The sequence below is a fragment of the Bos javanicus genome, chromosome 22, assembly GCF_032452875.1.
Source record: "Bos javanicus breed banteng chromosome 22, ARS-OSU_banteng_1.0, whole genome shotgun sequence".
In the NCBI taxonomy this organism is placed as follows: Eukaryota; Metazoa; Chordata; class Mammalia; order Artiodactyla; family Bovidae; genus Bos; species Bos javanicus.
Window position 1 is genome coordinate 55,907,411 of NC_083889.1, and position 17,564 is coordinate 55,924,974.

The 17,564-nt window shown below is 46.1% G+C and overlaps 1 protein-coding gene across 3 annotated transcripts in view; it reads right to left on the reverse strand.

The window, feature by feature from the left end:
* The window catches only part of TAMM41 (TAM41 mitochondrial translocator assembly and maintenance homolog), a 52,450-nt gene that overhangs the window by 17,217 nt on the left and 17,669 nt on the right, over positions 1-17,564 (reverse strand). For all 3 annotated transcript variants that reach the window (XM_061397122.1, XM_061397124.1, XM_061397123.1), the window contains exon 5: positions 2,640-2,785. In XM_061397122.1, the coding sequence (XP_061253106.1) occupies positions 2,640-2,785 (146 nt within the window). The remainder of the gene's footprint in view (positions 1-2,639; positions 2,786-17,564) is intronic.

Consider the following 17,564-nt stretch of genomic DNA (forward strand, 5'->3'; position numbering starts at 1 on the left):
GGACCAACGGATTGGTTCAAAATTGGGAAAGGAGTACGTCAAGGCTGTATATTGTCACCCTGCTTATTTAATTTATATGCAGAGTACATCATGAGAAACGCTGGGCTGGATGAAATACAAGCTGGAATCAAGACTTCTGGGAGAAATATCAATAACCTCAGATATGCAGATGACACCACCCTTATGGCAGAAAGTGAAGAGGAACTAAAGAGCCTCTTGATGAAAGTGAAAGAGGAGAGTGAAAAAGCTGGGTTAAAATTCAACATTCAAAACACTAAGATCATGGCATCCCATCCCATCACTTTCTGGTAAATAGGGAAACAATGGAAACAGTGACAGACCTTATTTTCTTGGGCTCCAAAATCACTGTAGATGGTGACTGCAGCCATGAGATTAAAAGATGCTTGCTCCTTGGAAGAAAAGCTATGACAAACCTAGACAGCATATTAAAAAGCAGAGACATTACTTTGCTGACAAAGGTCCGTCTAGTCAAAGCTATGGCTTTTTCAGTAGTCATGTAGAGATGTGAGAGTTTGACCATAAAGAAGGCTGAGCACCGAAGAACTGATGCTTTTAAGCTGTGGTGCTGGCAAAGACTCTTGAGAGTCCCCTGGACTGCAAGGAGATCAAACTAGTCCATCCTAAAGGAAATCAGTCCTGAATATTCATTGGAAGGACTGATGCTGAAGCTAGAGCTTTAATACTTTCATCATGTGATGTGAAGAACCGGCTCATTGGAATAGACTCTGATGCTGGGAAAGACTGAGGGCAGGAGGAGAAGGGGGTTGGCAGAGGATGAGATGGTTGGATGGCATCACTGACTCAAGGCATGTGAGTCTGAGTAAATTCAAGGAAGCTCAAACAGTGAAGGGCAGGGAAGCCTGGAGTGCTGCAGTCCATGGGGTCGCAAAGAGTCAGACATGACTTAGCAAATGAACAACAACAATGAGAAAACCAAGAAAGTCAGAACAAATGGACTGATTAACTCCAAGAAAAACAAAGTTGTACAGGAAACTAAATTTCACAGTAGTATATCCCAGCAATGAAAAAAGCCAGTTGTCCTAATAAAGTAAATATTGACTATTAATTTAAAATTATATAATAATTATTATACATGCATGCTCAGTCACCTCAGTTGTGTCCAACTCTTTTCAATTCCATGGACTATAGCTGTCTAGGCTCCTCTGTCCATGGGATTCTCCAGGGAAGACTACTGGAGTGGGTTGCCATGCCCTCCTCCAGGGGATCTTCCTGATCCAGGGCTCGAACTCAGGTCTACTGCATTGCAGGTGGATGGATTCATTTTCCCAGATGGGCCATCTGGGAAGCCCATGTAATAACTATATATGGAGCATAGGTGAGTGGTGGTGGGGAGAGACAGGGAGAGAAAGAGATAGAGCATGAAAGAGTGTGTGTGTGTGGATGGAGTGCATGAGAGTAAAAAAACCTCACGTTCCATAAAAAGATAACAAAAAAAGTACAAAACTTTTTTAAAAATCAAGAAATAACAGTCAAGTCATTTTACTTGTAAATATGGAAGTAAACACCAGAAGACTCAGTGAAGGAGATGAGACCAGTTGCTCTGGGAAGTAGCACAGACAAGTAGGAAGCTGTGCAGCACGGAACTGCTGTTTTTTGTTCAAAACCTTGGGGTATCACCTGGGTTTTAAAGTGTGCAGGCATCACTTTGAGAAAAGTAAAAATTAAAAACAAAAAACCTCAATCTAAAGCAAACACGGCAAAATCTGTTAAACTGAGTGGTGGGTTTTCTGGGCATTCATGGTGTATTCTCCAATGTTACATTCAAAATAATTCCTAGTTTTTAAAGTTGCCTTTCAGTTCTAGAAATACCATTAATTTGTTATTCAACATGATATTAATTGCTTGTATTAGTTGGAAAAGAAAGAGCATTAAAAAAGTAGAATGGTGTTATCTTAAAGATAAAAAAACCATGAATCTTATAGTTAAAAAAATCTTAAATCAAAGTTACATTTCTCAAAGGAGGGGCTCTTCTTTATTTTCAAAAAATTTAGTATTTTTTTGCCTTGAAAGAAAGTTTTGTCTGCTATGTCAAAAGAAAAGTCCCAAGACACAATACATATAACAAGTGGGGGAAAAACAAGCTTCAGAATAACATATATGAATACATTTATGTAAAATAAAACCAAATGAAAAAGACCAAGCCACTTCCTACATGTCTATACATGGACAAATACACACAGAAGCGCATGCAATGAGATCTGGAAGCAAACACACCAACCTGTGAATAAGACTACCTCTGGGAGGCAGATGGGTTTGGAGGCGAAGAGAAGGTAATTTCAGAGTTTGCTTCTATTTTTTTCTGATTAATAATTAATATATGTAGCAAGAAGTTCAAATGGCAAAAAGGTACACACGGTGAAGACCGCCCCCACCCGGCTCATGTCAGCCCCTGGCCCTTCTCCAGAGGCAGCCTCCTGTCTGTCACTAGTTTCTTATGCGACCTTTTAGCCTTATTTCAAACACACAGAGAACACGTTTACACGCAAAACGCACTTTCTATGAATAGTTACCACACTGGTCATACTGCGCACTCGACTTTTCCCCTTAAACGGGCTCCCGCCTCAGGACGGACCCGTGATGTCCCACCGACCGCTCACCTCCAGGCTGCCCTGCTGGGCCTTATACACCACCTGGGGGCTCTCCTGCAGAATGCTGCCGTACAGCTCCCGGAAGTGGGCCATGTTGGGCTTCACGATATTCAACACTTTTGCCTTATCCTCTCCAACCACCATCCGAAAGTCACCTGGTTAAAATAAGCACAAAACCAGTTTCGCACTGCGACTTCAGAGTCTGCCCTGTGGACTGCAGGCCCCCAAATGACCTGTGAACCAAAGCCCCCCAGCTGACAGTGCACCAGGTCAGCCTGGCAGGATCTCTCACTCGAAACACTGGCTTTTTCACCTTCAAGACGTGAACACAGCAGCCCAGGAATGCAGGCACTTGTTTTGGGGAAAATAGAGCCTCTCAAACAACAAAGCCCTTTAGCCAGTTAAAATATACCGAAGTACAGAAGGAAGTCACCCTGACAGTTAATATGCACTTGTTTTTCCAATGCACAAGCTTCTCTATTTATAAACTTTCATCTTGTTAACAAAACTCTGCCTGTGACCAATCAGAGACGGGGGTTGTGTGTTATCTCATCCTTGGTGCTGCTCACTCAGCTTGGCCCTGCCTACTGCATTTGTATGAGGGCTTTTGAGGTACTCTGTGAATATAAATAACCTTATTATATTTGACAAGGACACAGATTACATGTAAGATGAACTTTAAAGCAGATATAACTTTAAAAAGTTGCAAGTGGTGAACTGCTGATCTAGAGAAGCAAGAGGCAACAAGGCCTCCTCCTGGGGACAGAGGTGCTGATGGCCACCCTCCTGAGGAGCTCATTCCGCCCATGATTATTCCGCTGCTGGTCAGGGCCATCTTGGTGTCCTCCGTCCAGCCCGTCAGCACCAGCCTGCTATCCAGCAGGCCAGAACCACCGCAGGCCCTACAGCCAGTCACCCGTGGACAAGTCCGGACCACCTGCAGGCCAGCAGCCACAGGCAGCTCCTGGGCCAGGGTGCAGCCTCGCCTATGCGCATGCCCAGAAGCCAGCCCTGCCTATGCGCAAGCCCAGAAGCCAGCGCAGCCCCCCAGAAGGGTCCATGCTGCCCATACAGGGGGCTCCCCTGGGACAGGGAGTCCTGGTGAGTGAAGGGGCATGCTGCTGGGCCCATAGGGCAGCTCCGACATCAGGCCATAATTGTTGGAAAAATTATCAGATACCCAACAGTAAGTATGTACCTCAGTGAAGAATAAAATACACTGGATTTTTAAGCTTCAAAGGACCGTGTGGAGACAAGCTTTGGAAAAGATTCATGGACAGCCTCTGGAACCTGACCTCTGTGAGATGAGGTGGGGACTGGTTAGGGCAGTGAGCTCGAGTGAGTCCTGTCCTCTCACTGCCCTAACGAGCCGCTCAAACACAGACGACAGCATTTTCTGTTTGTTTACACAATTACACACGAGGATGACTGCTAGTGAGAGGGTAGAGAAACTGGTTCTCTCACGTAATGCTCTTGACTCGTACACTGCTATAGTCCTTCTGGAAGCTGTGACTGACAAAGCTTCATCTCTGGAGAGCGAGCCCCAAGCCCCAAACCCAAACAGAGGCCAGGAGGTGAAGCTTGCTGAGGATCTGGGTCATCATCCTACCTCGTCTGCGCACACGGCCGTCCCCTCAGGTGGGCACTGCCGCCTCCCCACATGGCAGGAAGGGAACAGGGACACGGGGACGATGGAACCGGTCTGAGGTCTCCCAGGAAGCCAGTGAACACCCTCCACACACACAGCTCTTCACTGAAGCACAATTTCAGTTCAGTTCAGTCACTCAGCCGTGTCCAACTCCTTGCAACCCCACAAATCACAGCATGTCAGGCCTCCCTGTCCATCACCAACTCCCGGAGTTCACTCAAACTCATGTCCTTCGAGTTGGTGATGCCACCCAGCCATCTCATCCTCTGTCGTCCCCTTCTCCTCCTGCCTCCAATCCCTCCCAGCATCAGAGTCTTTTCCAATGAGTCAACTCTTCGCATGAGGTGGCCAAAGTATTGGAGTTTCAGCTTCAGCATCAGTCCTTCCAATGAACACCCAGGACTGATCTCCTTCAGGATGGACTGGTTGGATCTCCTTGCAGTCCAAGGGACTCTCAAGAGTCTTCTCTAACACCACAGTTCAAAAGCATCAATTCTTTGGTGCTCAGCTTTCTTCACAGTCCAACTCTCACATCCATACATGACCACAGGAAAAACCATAGCCTTGACTAGACGGACCTTTGTTGGCAAAGTAATGTCTCTGCTTTTTAATATGCGATTTACAACACTGAAATCCTGGCAGCAACCAAATGTCCCTCAACAGGGGAACAGTGCACCCACACCAAGCACAGACCATGGACTACCCACAATGACCAGGGACCACGGACCACCCACACCGACCACAGATCGGGGTGCACCCACACTGACCACGGATTGGGGCGCACCCACACCAACCGCAAACCACCCACACCGACCACAGACCACCCACACCGACCATGGACCACCCACACCGACCATGGACCAGGCCGCACCCACACCGACCACGAACTGGGGTGCGCCCACACCGACCACAGACCAGGGCGCACCCACACTGACCACGGACCACCCACACTGACCGGGGACTGGGGCGCACCCGCGCCAACCGTAGACCAGGGTGCGCCCACACCAACCGTGGACCAGGGCTCACCCACTAAGAGTTACCGGAACCACACACAGAGATGGAAAATGACCATGGAATAATGTGCAGCTGAGAAGCCAGGACACAAAAGTACCAAAAGGAAACAACTTTGTAAAAAAACAAGACAAAAGACTATTTTTAAATGGTTATGTTTACTCTAATAAGAGACACATTTACTGTGGGCTCCTTAATGGCATGTGCTCCACATCTGCTGTCTCATTTAAGGATGCCAAGTCTGACAAGGAAGGTGCTGATTATCCTCAGTCTCACGGACGAGGACAAGGAGCAACAACAACCTGCCCAAGGCCCGGCCACGTCCCAGGATCAGGGCAGTGACATTTCAGGTGCTAACTTCACTTCACTCTGTAATTCTCCCCTGTAATTTCCCCCCTTTCCCTCACTTCTGTAATGCTGGCTCACTACCTCTAGCGTTCTGAAGTAAGTTCATGGATGCACAGACATGCTGTCCCAGCAAATGTGAATGGAGAGGCAGCTGGGTTGACTTTGAATTGTGTATATACCCTCATGCTTTCATTCAGAGCCTATAAATGTTTTCTTCTTCTCCCTGAAGGGATGAAATGTCATCTAACTCTGAGTTCCACACAGCTGGCTCAGAATTGAAGCATCAGTGCACCACTGTCGAGATCTAAATATTTATGCCACCTCCTTACCTCCTGTACATTTAACAAACAAAAGCTCTTACATTTTAGACAGTAACTTTCTGAGAGAGGGACTATATTTTACCAAAATTTAAAGGCAGACGATCCAAACCCTCCCCAAACAACAACTGCCGGCCACGATGAAAGGAGCTGGGAAACATTAAGGACTTTGTGCAAACAGGGACCAAAGCGTATTCGTCCCTGTGACCCCGGCTCCACGCCCGCTGCCTGGCACATGAAGGCAGATCCATAAATGTCTGCTGAATTGGATTTCTCCCACTGCTGTGCAGCAGAACCAGCTCAGCCATGGGGAACAGCAAGCAAATGGGCTTATCACCCGCTGCTTCAGAACAAAATGAATAAAATTGTGGACACAGCATGAACCAGCATCTGATCCTAAGAATCAATTTTTCTTACCTCCACAGATACGCTCACAACAAAATACAGAGATTGAGGAAAAACTGACTGCTGACTTGTATTTTACGGGAGTTTAACTCTTAACTACCCAAGCCAGAGAACAGCCTGTCTAATGCGATGGCTAGACAAAAGGGTAATCTCTCCTTGACCTGAAGTAAGACAAATTCAGAGGCTTGTAGTCCATTTGGAGCTGGCCTGCTCCATGATTCCAGCACGTCCCCAGCAGTCAGGAACCTTATTAGGAACATAAGGGTGTGAGCGGAAAGGCCCGGCTCTCAGGTCTGGCCATATCCCTGGGAGACTGGGGGTGAGTTACTTAACCTTTCTCAATCAGCTTCCTTCTCTGCAACAGTCACACGAACCTCACAAGACTGCCTTTAGGTTTCAGTGATTAAGGTATCAGAGGATGCTCTGTCCACAGTGAGCAGACAGTACTGCTGTCATGATGTGTATATGGGAGGGGCAGGGCAGAGGGTGCAGGAAGCCCTGGGTTTCTACGACACTGGCAGGCTAACTTTCCCTCTTAGACGAACTGCCACACTCCTGTCATCTCCGTTCAGTAAATATCTGGGTGGCTTCTAAGTGCCGGGAGCTGTGCTGGACTCAGGGCATACAAAGATACAGACTCTGCCTCAAGCAGCAAGTGACATGAAAACAGCATTTCAGAGCAGGTTAGTGCCCAGGACTCCTGATGTGGGAGTGGTCAGGAATAGGAGCTCAAACTGGAAGCTGATATGTGCAACATAATATTCATTTTAAACAGGTTTTTCTTTTTTTTGAGATATAATTCACATACCATATAATTCTTATATAAAGCACATAATTCTATGGTGGGTTTTTTTTTTGTTGTTTTTTTTTTTTACTGTATTTACAGGGTTATGCAACCATCTAACTTTAGACCATTTCAGCCTCCTTAAAAGAAACCCTGTACCACCAGCAGTCACTTTTCTTCCCTGCTTCCACCCTCAGCCCCACACAGACTAATCCACTTTCTCTATATATAGATTTTCCTATTCTGAACACTTTATATGAGTGGAACTGCACAATACACGGTCTCTTGATTAGCATGATGTTTTTAAAGTTCATCATGTTGGAGCACCTATCAGTACTTATTCCTGTTTATGGCTAAATAATATTCCACTGGGTGGATGTACATTTTATATATCCATCTCTCAGTTGATAGGCATTTCGGGCCTTTTTTTTTTTTTATGAATAACCCTGCCCTGAACATTTGCATAAGAGTTTTTGTGTGGATATATATTTTCATTTGTCTTGGGTAGATACCCAGGAGTAGAATCGCTAGGTCACATAGTTGCTTTAATATTTTGAGGAACTGCCGAACTGTTTTTTCCAAAGTGGCTATGTTATTTACATTCCTTCAGCAATGTATGCAGGTCAATTTCTTCACAGCCTCATCAACACCTGTTCTCATTTGTATTTTGATCATAGGCTTTGGGTGTGAACTGGGGTCTAATGCTGCTGAGCACCTTTTCATGTGCTTATCTGCTATTTGTATGTAAAGTGGGCTTCCCTGGTAGCTCAGTTGGTAAAGATTCTGCCTGCAATGCAGGAGACCCTAGTTCAATTCCTGAGTCTGGAAGATCCACTGGAGAAGGGATGGGCTCCCACTCCAGTATTCTTGGGCTTCCCTTGTGGCTCAGCTGGTAAAGAATCCACCTGCAATGCAGGAGACCTGAGTTCATTCGATCCCTGGGTTGGGATGATCCCCTGGAGAAGAGAAAGGCTACCCACTCCAGTATTCTGGCCTGGAGAATTCCATTGATGGAAGAGTCCATAGGGTTGCAAAGAAATGAAGAATGATGCTGAGCACCTTTTCATGTGCTTATTTGCTATTTGTATACTTCCTCTCAAAAAATAGTCTATACAAATCCTTTGCCCATTTCTATATTGGGTTACTTGTCTTTTGTGTTCTAAGAATTCTTTAAATATTCCAGACACAAGTTCCTTATCAGATAAATGATTTGCAAGTATTTCTTTTCATTTCATAGGCTGTCTTTTCACTTTCTTGATGGTTTTGTTTGCAGCATAGAAGTTTTAATTTTTATACAGTCCCATTTATCTACTTCTTCTTTTGTTGCTTTCGGTAGATATTTAAGAAAACACTGTATAATTCAAACTGACTCTTCTAAAAGTCTTATGGTTTTAGCTCTTATGTCCATGATCTGTGTGTGTGTGCTCAGTCACTCAGTTGTGTCTGACTCTTTGTAGCCCCAGAGGCTATAGTCCGTCAGGCTCCTCTGCCCATGAAATCTTCCAGGCACGAGTACTGGAGTGTGGTGCTATCTCCTGCTCCAGGGGGCTTTCCCAACCCAGGATCTAACCTGTGTTTCTTGCATCTCCTGTACTGGCAGGCGGATTCTTTACCACTAGTGACTCCTGTTGCTTCCTGACCTGCATATAGGTTTCTCAAGAGGCAGGTCAGGTGGTCTGGTATTCCCATCTTTTTTAGAATTCTCCACAGTTTATTGTGATCCACACAGTCAAAGGTTTTGGCATAGTCAATAAAGCAGAAATATATGTTTTTCTGGAACTCTCTTGCTTTTTTCATGATCCAGCGGATGTTGGCAATTTGATCTCTGTTTCCTCTGCCTTTTCTAAAACAAGCTTGAATATCTGGAAGTTCACGGTTCACGTACTGCTGAAGCCTGGCTTGGAGAATTTTGAGCATTACTTTACTAGTGTGTGAGATGAGTGCAATTGTGTGGTAGTTTGAGCATTCTTTGGCACTGCCTTTCTTTGGGACTGGAATGAAAACTGACCTTTTCCAGTCCTGTGGCCACTGCTGGGTTTTCCAAATTTGCTGGCATATTGCATGCAGCACTTTCACAGCATCATCTTTCAGGATCTGAAATAGCTCAATTGGAATTCCATCATCTCCACTAGCTTTGTTTGTAGTGATGCTTTCTAAGGCCCATTTGACTTCACACTCTAGGTGAGTGATCACACCATCATGATTATCTTGGTCTTGAAGATCTTTTTTGTACAGTTCTGTATTCCTGCCACCTCTTCTTAATATCTTCTGCTTCTGTTAGGTCCATACCATTTCTGTCCTTTATTGAGCCCATCTTTGCATGAAATGTTCCTTTGGTATCTCTAATTTTATTGAAGAGATCTCTAGTCTTTCCCATTCTGTTGTTTTCCTCTATTTCTTTGCATTGATTGCTGAGGAAGGCTTTCTTATCTCTTCTTGTTATTCTTTGGAACTCTGCATTCAGATGCTTATTCCTTTTCTCCTTTGCTTTACACTTCTCTTCTTTTCAGAGCTATTTGTAAGGCCTCCTCAGACAGACATTTTGCTTTTTTGCATTTCTTTTCCATGGGAATGGTCTTGATCCCTGTCTCCTGTACAATGTCACAAACCTCCGTCCATAGTTCATCAGGCACTCTATCTATCAGATCTAGTCCCTTAAATCTATTTCTCACTTCCACATCATAAGGGATTTGATTTAGGTCATACCTGAATGGTCTAGTGGTTTTCCCTACTTTCTTCAATTTAAGTCTGAATTTGGCAATAAGGAGTTCATGATCTGAGCCACAGTCAGCTCCTGGTCTTGTTTTTGCTGACTGTATAGAGCTTCTCCATCTTTAGCTGCAAAGAATATAATCAATCTGATTTCGGTGTTGACCATCTGGTGATGTCCATGTATAGAGTCTTCTCTTGTGTTGTTGGAAGAGGGTTTTGCTATGACCAGTGCATTTTCTTGGCAAAACTATTAGTCTTTTCCCTGCTTCATTCCATATTCCAAGGCCAAATTTGCCTGTTACTCCAGGTGTTTCTTGACTTCCTACTTTTGCATTCCAGTCCCCTATAATGAAAAGGACATCTTTTTTTTTGGTGTCAGTTCGAAAAGGTCTTGTAGGTCTTCATAGAACTGTTCAACTTCAGCTTCTTCAGCATTACTGGTTGGGGCATAGACTTGGATTACTGTGATATTGAATCGTTTGCCTTGGAAACGAACAGAGATTACTCTGTCATTTTTGAGATTGCATCTAAGTACTGCATTTTGGACTCTTTTGTTGACCATGATGGCTGCTCCATTTCTTCTAAGGGATTCCTGCCCGCAGTGGTAGATATAATGGTCATCTGAGTTAAATTCACCCATTCCAGTCCATTTTAGTTCGCTGATTCCTAGGATGTCGACGTTCACTCTTGCCATCTCCTGTTTGACCACTTCCAATTTGCCTTGATTCATGGACCTGACATTCCAGGTTCCTATGCAATATTGCTCTTTACAGCATCGGACCCTGCTTCTATCACCAGTCACATCCACAACTGGGTATTGTTTTTGCTTTGGCTCCATCCCTTCATTCTTTCTGGAGTTATTTCTCCACTGATTTCCAGTAGCATGTTGGGCACCTACTGACCTGGGGAGTTCCTCTTTCAGTATCCTATCATTCTGCCTTTTCATACTGTTCATGGGGTTCTCAAGGCAAGAATACTGAAGTGGTTTGCCATTCCCTTCTCCAGTGGACCACATTCTGTCAGACCTCTCTACCATGACCCGCCTGTCTTGGGTGGCCCCAAGCAACAGTTAGAACTGGACATGGAACAACAGAGTGGTTCCAAATAGGAAAAGGAGTACGTCAAGGCTGTATATTGTCACCCTGCTTATTTAACTTATATGCAGAGTACATCATGAGAAACACTGGGCTGGAAGAAGCACAAGCTGGAATCCAGATTGCCGGGAGAAATATCAATAACCTCAGATATGCAGATGATACCACCCTTATGGCAGAAAGTGAAGAGGAACTAAAAAGCCTCTGGATGAAAGTGTAGAGTGAAAAAGTTGGCTTACAGCTCAACACTCAGAAAACAAAGATCATGGAACCTGGTCCCATAACTTTATGGGAAATAGATGGGGAAACAGTGTCAGACTTTATTTTTTTGGGCTCCAAAATCACTGCAGATGGTGACTGCAGCCATGAAATTAAAAGATGCTTACTCCTTGGAAGAAAAGTTATGACCAATCTAGATAGCATATTGAAAAGCAGAGACATTACTTTGCCAACAAAGGTCCATCTAGTCAAGGCTATGGTTTTTCCTGTGGTCATGTATGGATGTGAGAGTTGGACTGTGAAGAAAGCTGAGCGCCGAAGAATTGATGCTATTGAACTGTGGTGTTGGAGAAGACTCTTGAGAGTCCCTTGGACTGCAAGGAGATCCAACCAGTCCATTCTGAAGGAGATCAGCCCTGGGATTTCTTTGGAAGGAATGATGCTAAAGCTGAAACTCCAGTACTTTGGCCACCTCATGCGAAGAGTTGACTCATTGGAAAAGATTCTGATGCTGGGAGAGACTGGGAGCAGGAGGAGAAGGGGACAACAGAAGACGAGATGGCTGGATGGCATCACTGACTCGATGGACGTGAGTCTGAGTGAACTTCGCGAGTTGGTGATGGACAAGGAGGCCTGGCATGCTGCGATTCATGGGTCGCAAAGAGTCAGACACAACTGAACGACTAAAGTGAACTGAGTGACTCCTGGGAAGACTCAGCCATGATCTATTTTGAGTTAATTTTGTGTAGGGTGTGTTAGGGGTCCAACTTCATTCTTTTGCATGTGGAAAAAATTATTATTTCAACAAAGGTGACTAAGGCAGCATTTCTAGGAGGTAGCCTAACACACCATTCAAAATACATCCTCAAAAATATCTCCGTGGCTGCAGAAACTATATCATCACTTCACTAACTCACACATGGAGGAGAATGAGGTAAGAATAAATGGTTGATGCGTTGGTGCTATACATTTGAATCATATATAAATTTTTCTCTTGCACACTTTAGAGAACACAAATAGGTGCAGGAAACATCAGGTTTACGATACTGATTCAGGAAGGAACCAGTACCACAGCCATCCATCCACCCACCCGTCCCCTAACTATTTACCGAGCACCTAGTATCTGTCAGGTGCCACTATAATCACTAAAGGAGAGTGAACAACACAAGAACATACGTCTGCCTTCCACATCCTAGAGGTGGAACAAAGACCAGAGACAAGAAACCCAACAAATAAACAGTACCTCAGAAGGTAGAAAGTGCAAAGAAGGAAACACAAGCACAGGAAGATGGCCAGGAACGGGGAGGAGCCCCAAGCGGCCCTACAGTCCCTACCATAGTCTCCGGTGTGAGCCAGGAAGGGCATGTGCCACACAGGCGCTCTGCAGGACAGGGAAGGGGAGGAGCGAGGATCCTGGACCAGAGCGCCTGTGTTCACCCACACACTGGACTAGAAGCTGCAGGGCCCAGCACGAGCTCCCTTCTGCTCTGGCTTCGGGATCTCCAGACACAGTACAATACGGAGCAGCAGTACAGCAGGCTCATGAATTTCCAGGATTAAATGAGTTAGTACATGTAAAGCACTTAGAACACTACCAGACACACAGTAAGTAACCCAGAGACGTTAGACACGGGTGGTGACTGACACCCTTTCAGGAGCGCGGCACGCTCAGGAACCAGCTAGTGACTGAGTAAAGAAGCGTTCCGAGCGAGGCTTCAGCAAGCGCTCAGGCTTGCCAAGCCTGCGGAAATCTGTTTCCAAATGACTGCGAGAGTCACTCCCAACATCCACGTCACCCAGGGACACTGCTGGCGAGGGCAGAGGTGTGACTGTCATGGAAGAAATCGTAGGAGCTCTCGCCCCAGAGGAAAAGTCTAACTGGCTTCCACCAGGATCCAGAAATGGGGATGTTCACTAGCACTGTAGAGGGCTGGCACTCATTCCTAATTTTTTTTCCTCTAAGAACCACTCAGCTGGCACTTCCTCACTGCTTTGTCTTGTTCCTAGAAGTAGCTGAGGCTGCGTTCAGACAGTTTGGCACCGAAAAAGAAACCCATTCTCTCTCTCGCACATGTCAGCGGTTGAAGGGTTTTTCGTTCCTCAAGGACTGTGAAGGGCCAAGTGACTCTACCTGACTTAAGTCCTCTGCTAACTCTGACACGCATCATTTGCCAACATGTACCAGTTTAGTGGTTAGTATATCAGACGACATAATCCCAGTTTGGTGAACGTGTCCAAGGAAGCTAGCGTCCCCCTTTGCTCTCTTCCCTACCAAACAGATTTGGCCGAAGTGAACCATAGTCATGTCATTAGTAAAACAATGGTAGATGAAGGCAGCCTGAGTGTCCACCAGTCACTGAAGCACTGGGCGGATCAGGGTGTCTCAGCCTGAGGAAAGTCTCTGCAGCCAGCGATGATACACAGTAACAGTGATGAATAATGACAGGAGTCATTTTCTGAGCGCCAACCATCAGTGAGCTGTGATGCTGGGGTTGTATACATATTATCTCATGGAAAATCTTCTTATGAAATAGTTATTTCCCCTTTACAAAGGAGAAAACGGGCTCGGAAAGGTTCCAGCACCTCCACGAGGCTGGTGTTCAGGCTCAGGTCTGACTGCAGCCTTGCCTTTCTGTCTACAGCAAGTGGCTGTGTGGTGTGTATGTTAGTTGCTCAGTTGTGTCTGACCCTTTGTGACGCCAAGGACTATAGCCTGACAGCCTCCGCTGTCCATGGAGTTCTCCAGGCAAGAATACTGAAGTAGATTGTCATTTCCTCCTCCAGGGGATCTTCCCAACCCAGGGATGGACTTCGGTCTCCCACACTGCAGGCAGATTCTTTACCGTCTGAGCCACCAGGGAAGCCCTATGTTAATACAAGCAAACATGGATCTAGAATAATGCAGGATAACATTTACTGAGCATTTACGATGTGCCAGGCACAAACAATTTAATTTACATGTATGATTTAGCTTCATCCGTATAAAAAACTCCTTTAGAGAGAAAGAAACTGAGTCACAAGGAGATAAGAAACTTGTCCAAAGACAGAAAGTTAATTAAGGTTAAAGCTAAGAGGTGAACCCAGGTGTCTGACTGCAGAGCCCCAGCTTATAAACTCTGTACTAATGCTGCCTTCCATGAAGTAATATAATGATTAGAAAAAGCAAAGTACTAAACAGAATGGGATTCCTGAGGCTCAGTGGTAAAGAATCCACCTGCCAATGCAGGCGATGTGGGTTCGATCCCTGGGTCGGGAAGATCCCCTGGAGAAGCAAATGGAACCCACTCCAGTATTCTTGCCTGGGAAATCCCATGGACAGAGGAGCCTGGTGGGCTATAGTCCACGGGATCACAGAAGAGCTGGACACGACTTAGTGACTAAACGGAACACCCAGCTGAGCAGCTGTTTCCACGTGAGGCTGTTATGGTCCTGAGGCCCTGCCTGAGCGCTTATCGCCGTCCAGACTGGCTGCGCCCTGTCCATCCACCCACACGCAGAGGGGCCTGCTATGTGCCACGGGGCGGGGGATTTCTGGAGGTGACCCAACACCGGCCGGGTCCCAACCGTCCTCCCTGCAGGCCCCTCGCTGCCTGGTCAGCTCTCCCGTGGCTCTCCTCACGGGTGCTCAGACGCCAGTGCTCAGGTCCCCCTGGGGAGAGGCCGTCTCTGGTTGCACCAAAGTGACGCCTGCCCCCTCCCCTGTTCTGTGCTGCCACGTGTCTGCCGTCGGGCTTTTCAACTGCAGAGAAAGCGCCATGAGGGCCGGGGCCATGCCTGCCTTATCCCCAGAGCTTAGAAGGGCGTCCAGCAGAGGAAACTCTTGTGATTATGTGCTGAGGGAAAAAACGTTCTCATTCTCAGTCTTTCTCCCTCCTGCACACTGCTGGCAAAGTTATCTTTCCACAACCACAAATCCTGGCCCAACTTGCAATGCCAGAAAACTTCTGTGGCTCTTAGTTATCAAATTCCCATCTGCTCACTTTGTCTTCAACACCCTGCCCAACCCGGGTCTAACCTCTTCTCCAAAACACCAGAGAGGCAGTGAATTTCAGTGGTTAAGAATGAAGACTAACGTGGAACTCTATCAGTGTTATGGGACAGCCTGGATGGAGGGGCGTTTGGGGGAGGGTGGATACGTGTCTGTGGTTGAGCTGCTCTGCTGCTCACCCGGAACTACTGCAGCATGTTCATCAGCTATACACCAACACAAAATACAAAGTTACAAAAAGGGTGTGGGCTCAGATTCCAGCGCTACCACCTACTAATCTACCAGACAACTGACCTGAGACAGACCTGGGCCTTGGTTTTCTCATCTGTTAAATGGGGCAATAATATAGCACCCTATCAAAGGGTTGTGTGTGAGGATGAAATGAGTTATTAGATCAAAGTACCGAAAGTCATTCCTGACATATGACAAAGAATGTGCCTTTCTCCGGCCACCAGCCGGATGTGGACCTCTGTCACATCCATCCGCTCCTCCCTCCCTGAATGGGACATGCACTTACACACCCCTGCCTTTTCCACCTGGGCTGTTTTGAAGTCTGCCACTGACTCACTATGACCACATATGTTGACTAATGTGAAGCTCCTTAGAGCAGACATTGCATCCTTAATTCTTTATATAAGGTATGGGACGCTGATTCACTTGATAAATGTTAAACCAGGGATCATTACCTAACACTAGTCAGTAGTTTGCACTTTCACAAGAACGTGAAGGTGGCCCTTTAAAAGTCCATTCGGTTTCCTTTTCTGTTTGCTTAAATGCTGACTTCTAAGAATAACTGAAGGATTAGAGGGCTTTCTGCTCCCCAATTCTGCAGGCTCCCATCTTCCACCCACTCCTTTCTCACCACCATTTATAATGATAATGCCATAAATACTGACCCTGGGGCAGTTAAAGTGATCCTCAAATACTACACAGAATACAGGGATTATTATTATTATTACTGCTAGTAATACTGACAGATCTTGCCTCCACCAACAATTACTGGCAGGAACTTGTCCAATGACACGGAGACAACTGTTTTCTCCATGTCCCCCAGACTCCGCCAGGGAGAAACGGAACTTCGCAGGTTAGGGACAACATATCACCTCTCTCAACTGAAAACAGGTGCAAAATAGATGTCCAAGTTGTAAGTAAAAATGAGGTTGGTGAGTAATTTGAAATCTGGAATATTCTAAGGGCTTGGGAGGTTTGGGTGGTTTCCAGAAGGGATTAGAATCTGATCAATTCAAGGATACTGGGTTCTCAGAAGCCTACAAAAGGCAGGTAAAAAAGCTGGTCTTTCAACACATCACCTGGGGCAAGTCTCACATCTACAGAAGACACCTGCCTGCAGGGTCTAGATCCTTCCCCAACCGCACCATCCCAGTCTAGTTCCATCATATCACAGGCTAGTTAACCATTAATTACACTGTGTCCTGGCGTACCAACAACCATCATATATTATGATGTTTCAATGGGAAAATATATTCCCAATCTAAACAACTGACTTAGAGAACACTTTCTAGAAAAGGTCTTATCCACAAGGTAGAGATCACACAGAGTGGGAATCAGCCCTCTCTGGGGAGAACCTATAAAGCATCATGTCCTATGTGTTGCAGGAAAAAGAAGCCAGCCTTTGTGAAATGAGTGATATGGGCTACTTGGCCAAACTCGAAGACCAAGGCTGATTAAACAGTAACAAATGTAACGGCTAGAAAACAGGACGAGGTGAGATGAGGAATGGGAGCGACCAGAGGCTGTGGGGCTGGGGTCAGACACAGCAGGGTGTGAGACCTGGCTCTGGGGAGCAACGCACTCATCGGTCAGCTCTTCCCCAACAGCCCCGGGCAGGCTCGTAGACACCGTCCCCTGCCTCGGAGGCCCTTCCTGAACCACCCACTGAGAAACAGCCTCACCCTCAACCTGCAGTATTTTCTTCTCCTCACGGCACTCACCGCTGTCTGAAACTGCCTACTGCTTCTTTGCCGTCAGTCTCTCCCTAAAAGAACATGACCTCCACGAGGAGATTCATCGCATCTCGCTTGCGAGCTCGCACCCGGCCTAGCGCAGTGTGTGGCACAGGAGACACAGGACACACACGTCTGCTGAGCGGAGGCGGCACCATGAGGATCCGTGGTGGAGTAAAGGGTAAGTGCTCAGCCGCCTACCTACGCATCCACCCACCTACCCACTTACAGACCCACTGATTATGGAACAGCATCGCTATACAGCAGCTCTTAGTGAATATTCTAGAAGAAGCGGAGCAGAAGATGATTCTGCTACGAATTAGGAAGTGTTTACTAAACAACAGGAGAAACCAGGAGCGTATGACATGGTCCTTTCAGGAGGCGGAACAAAAGTCAGCTCAAGATTGAAAGCAGCTTGAATGCTTACTTAAAGTCTGTAAATAA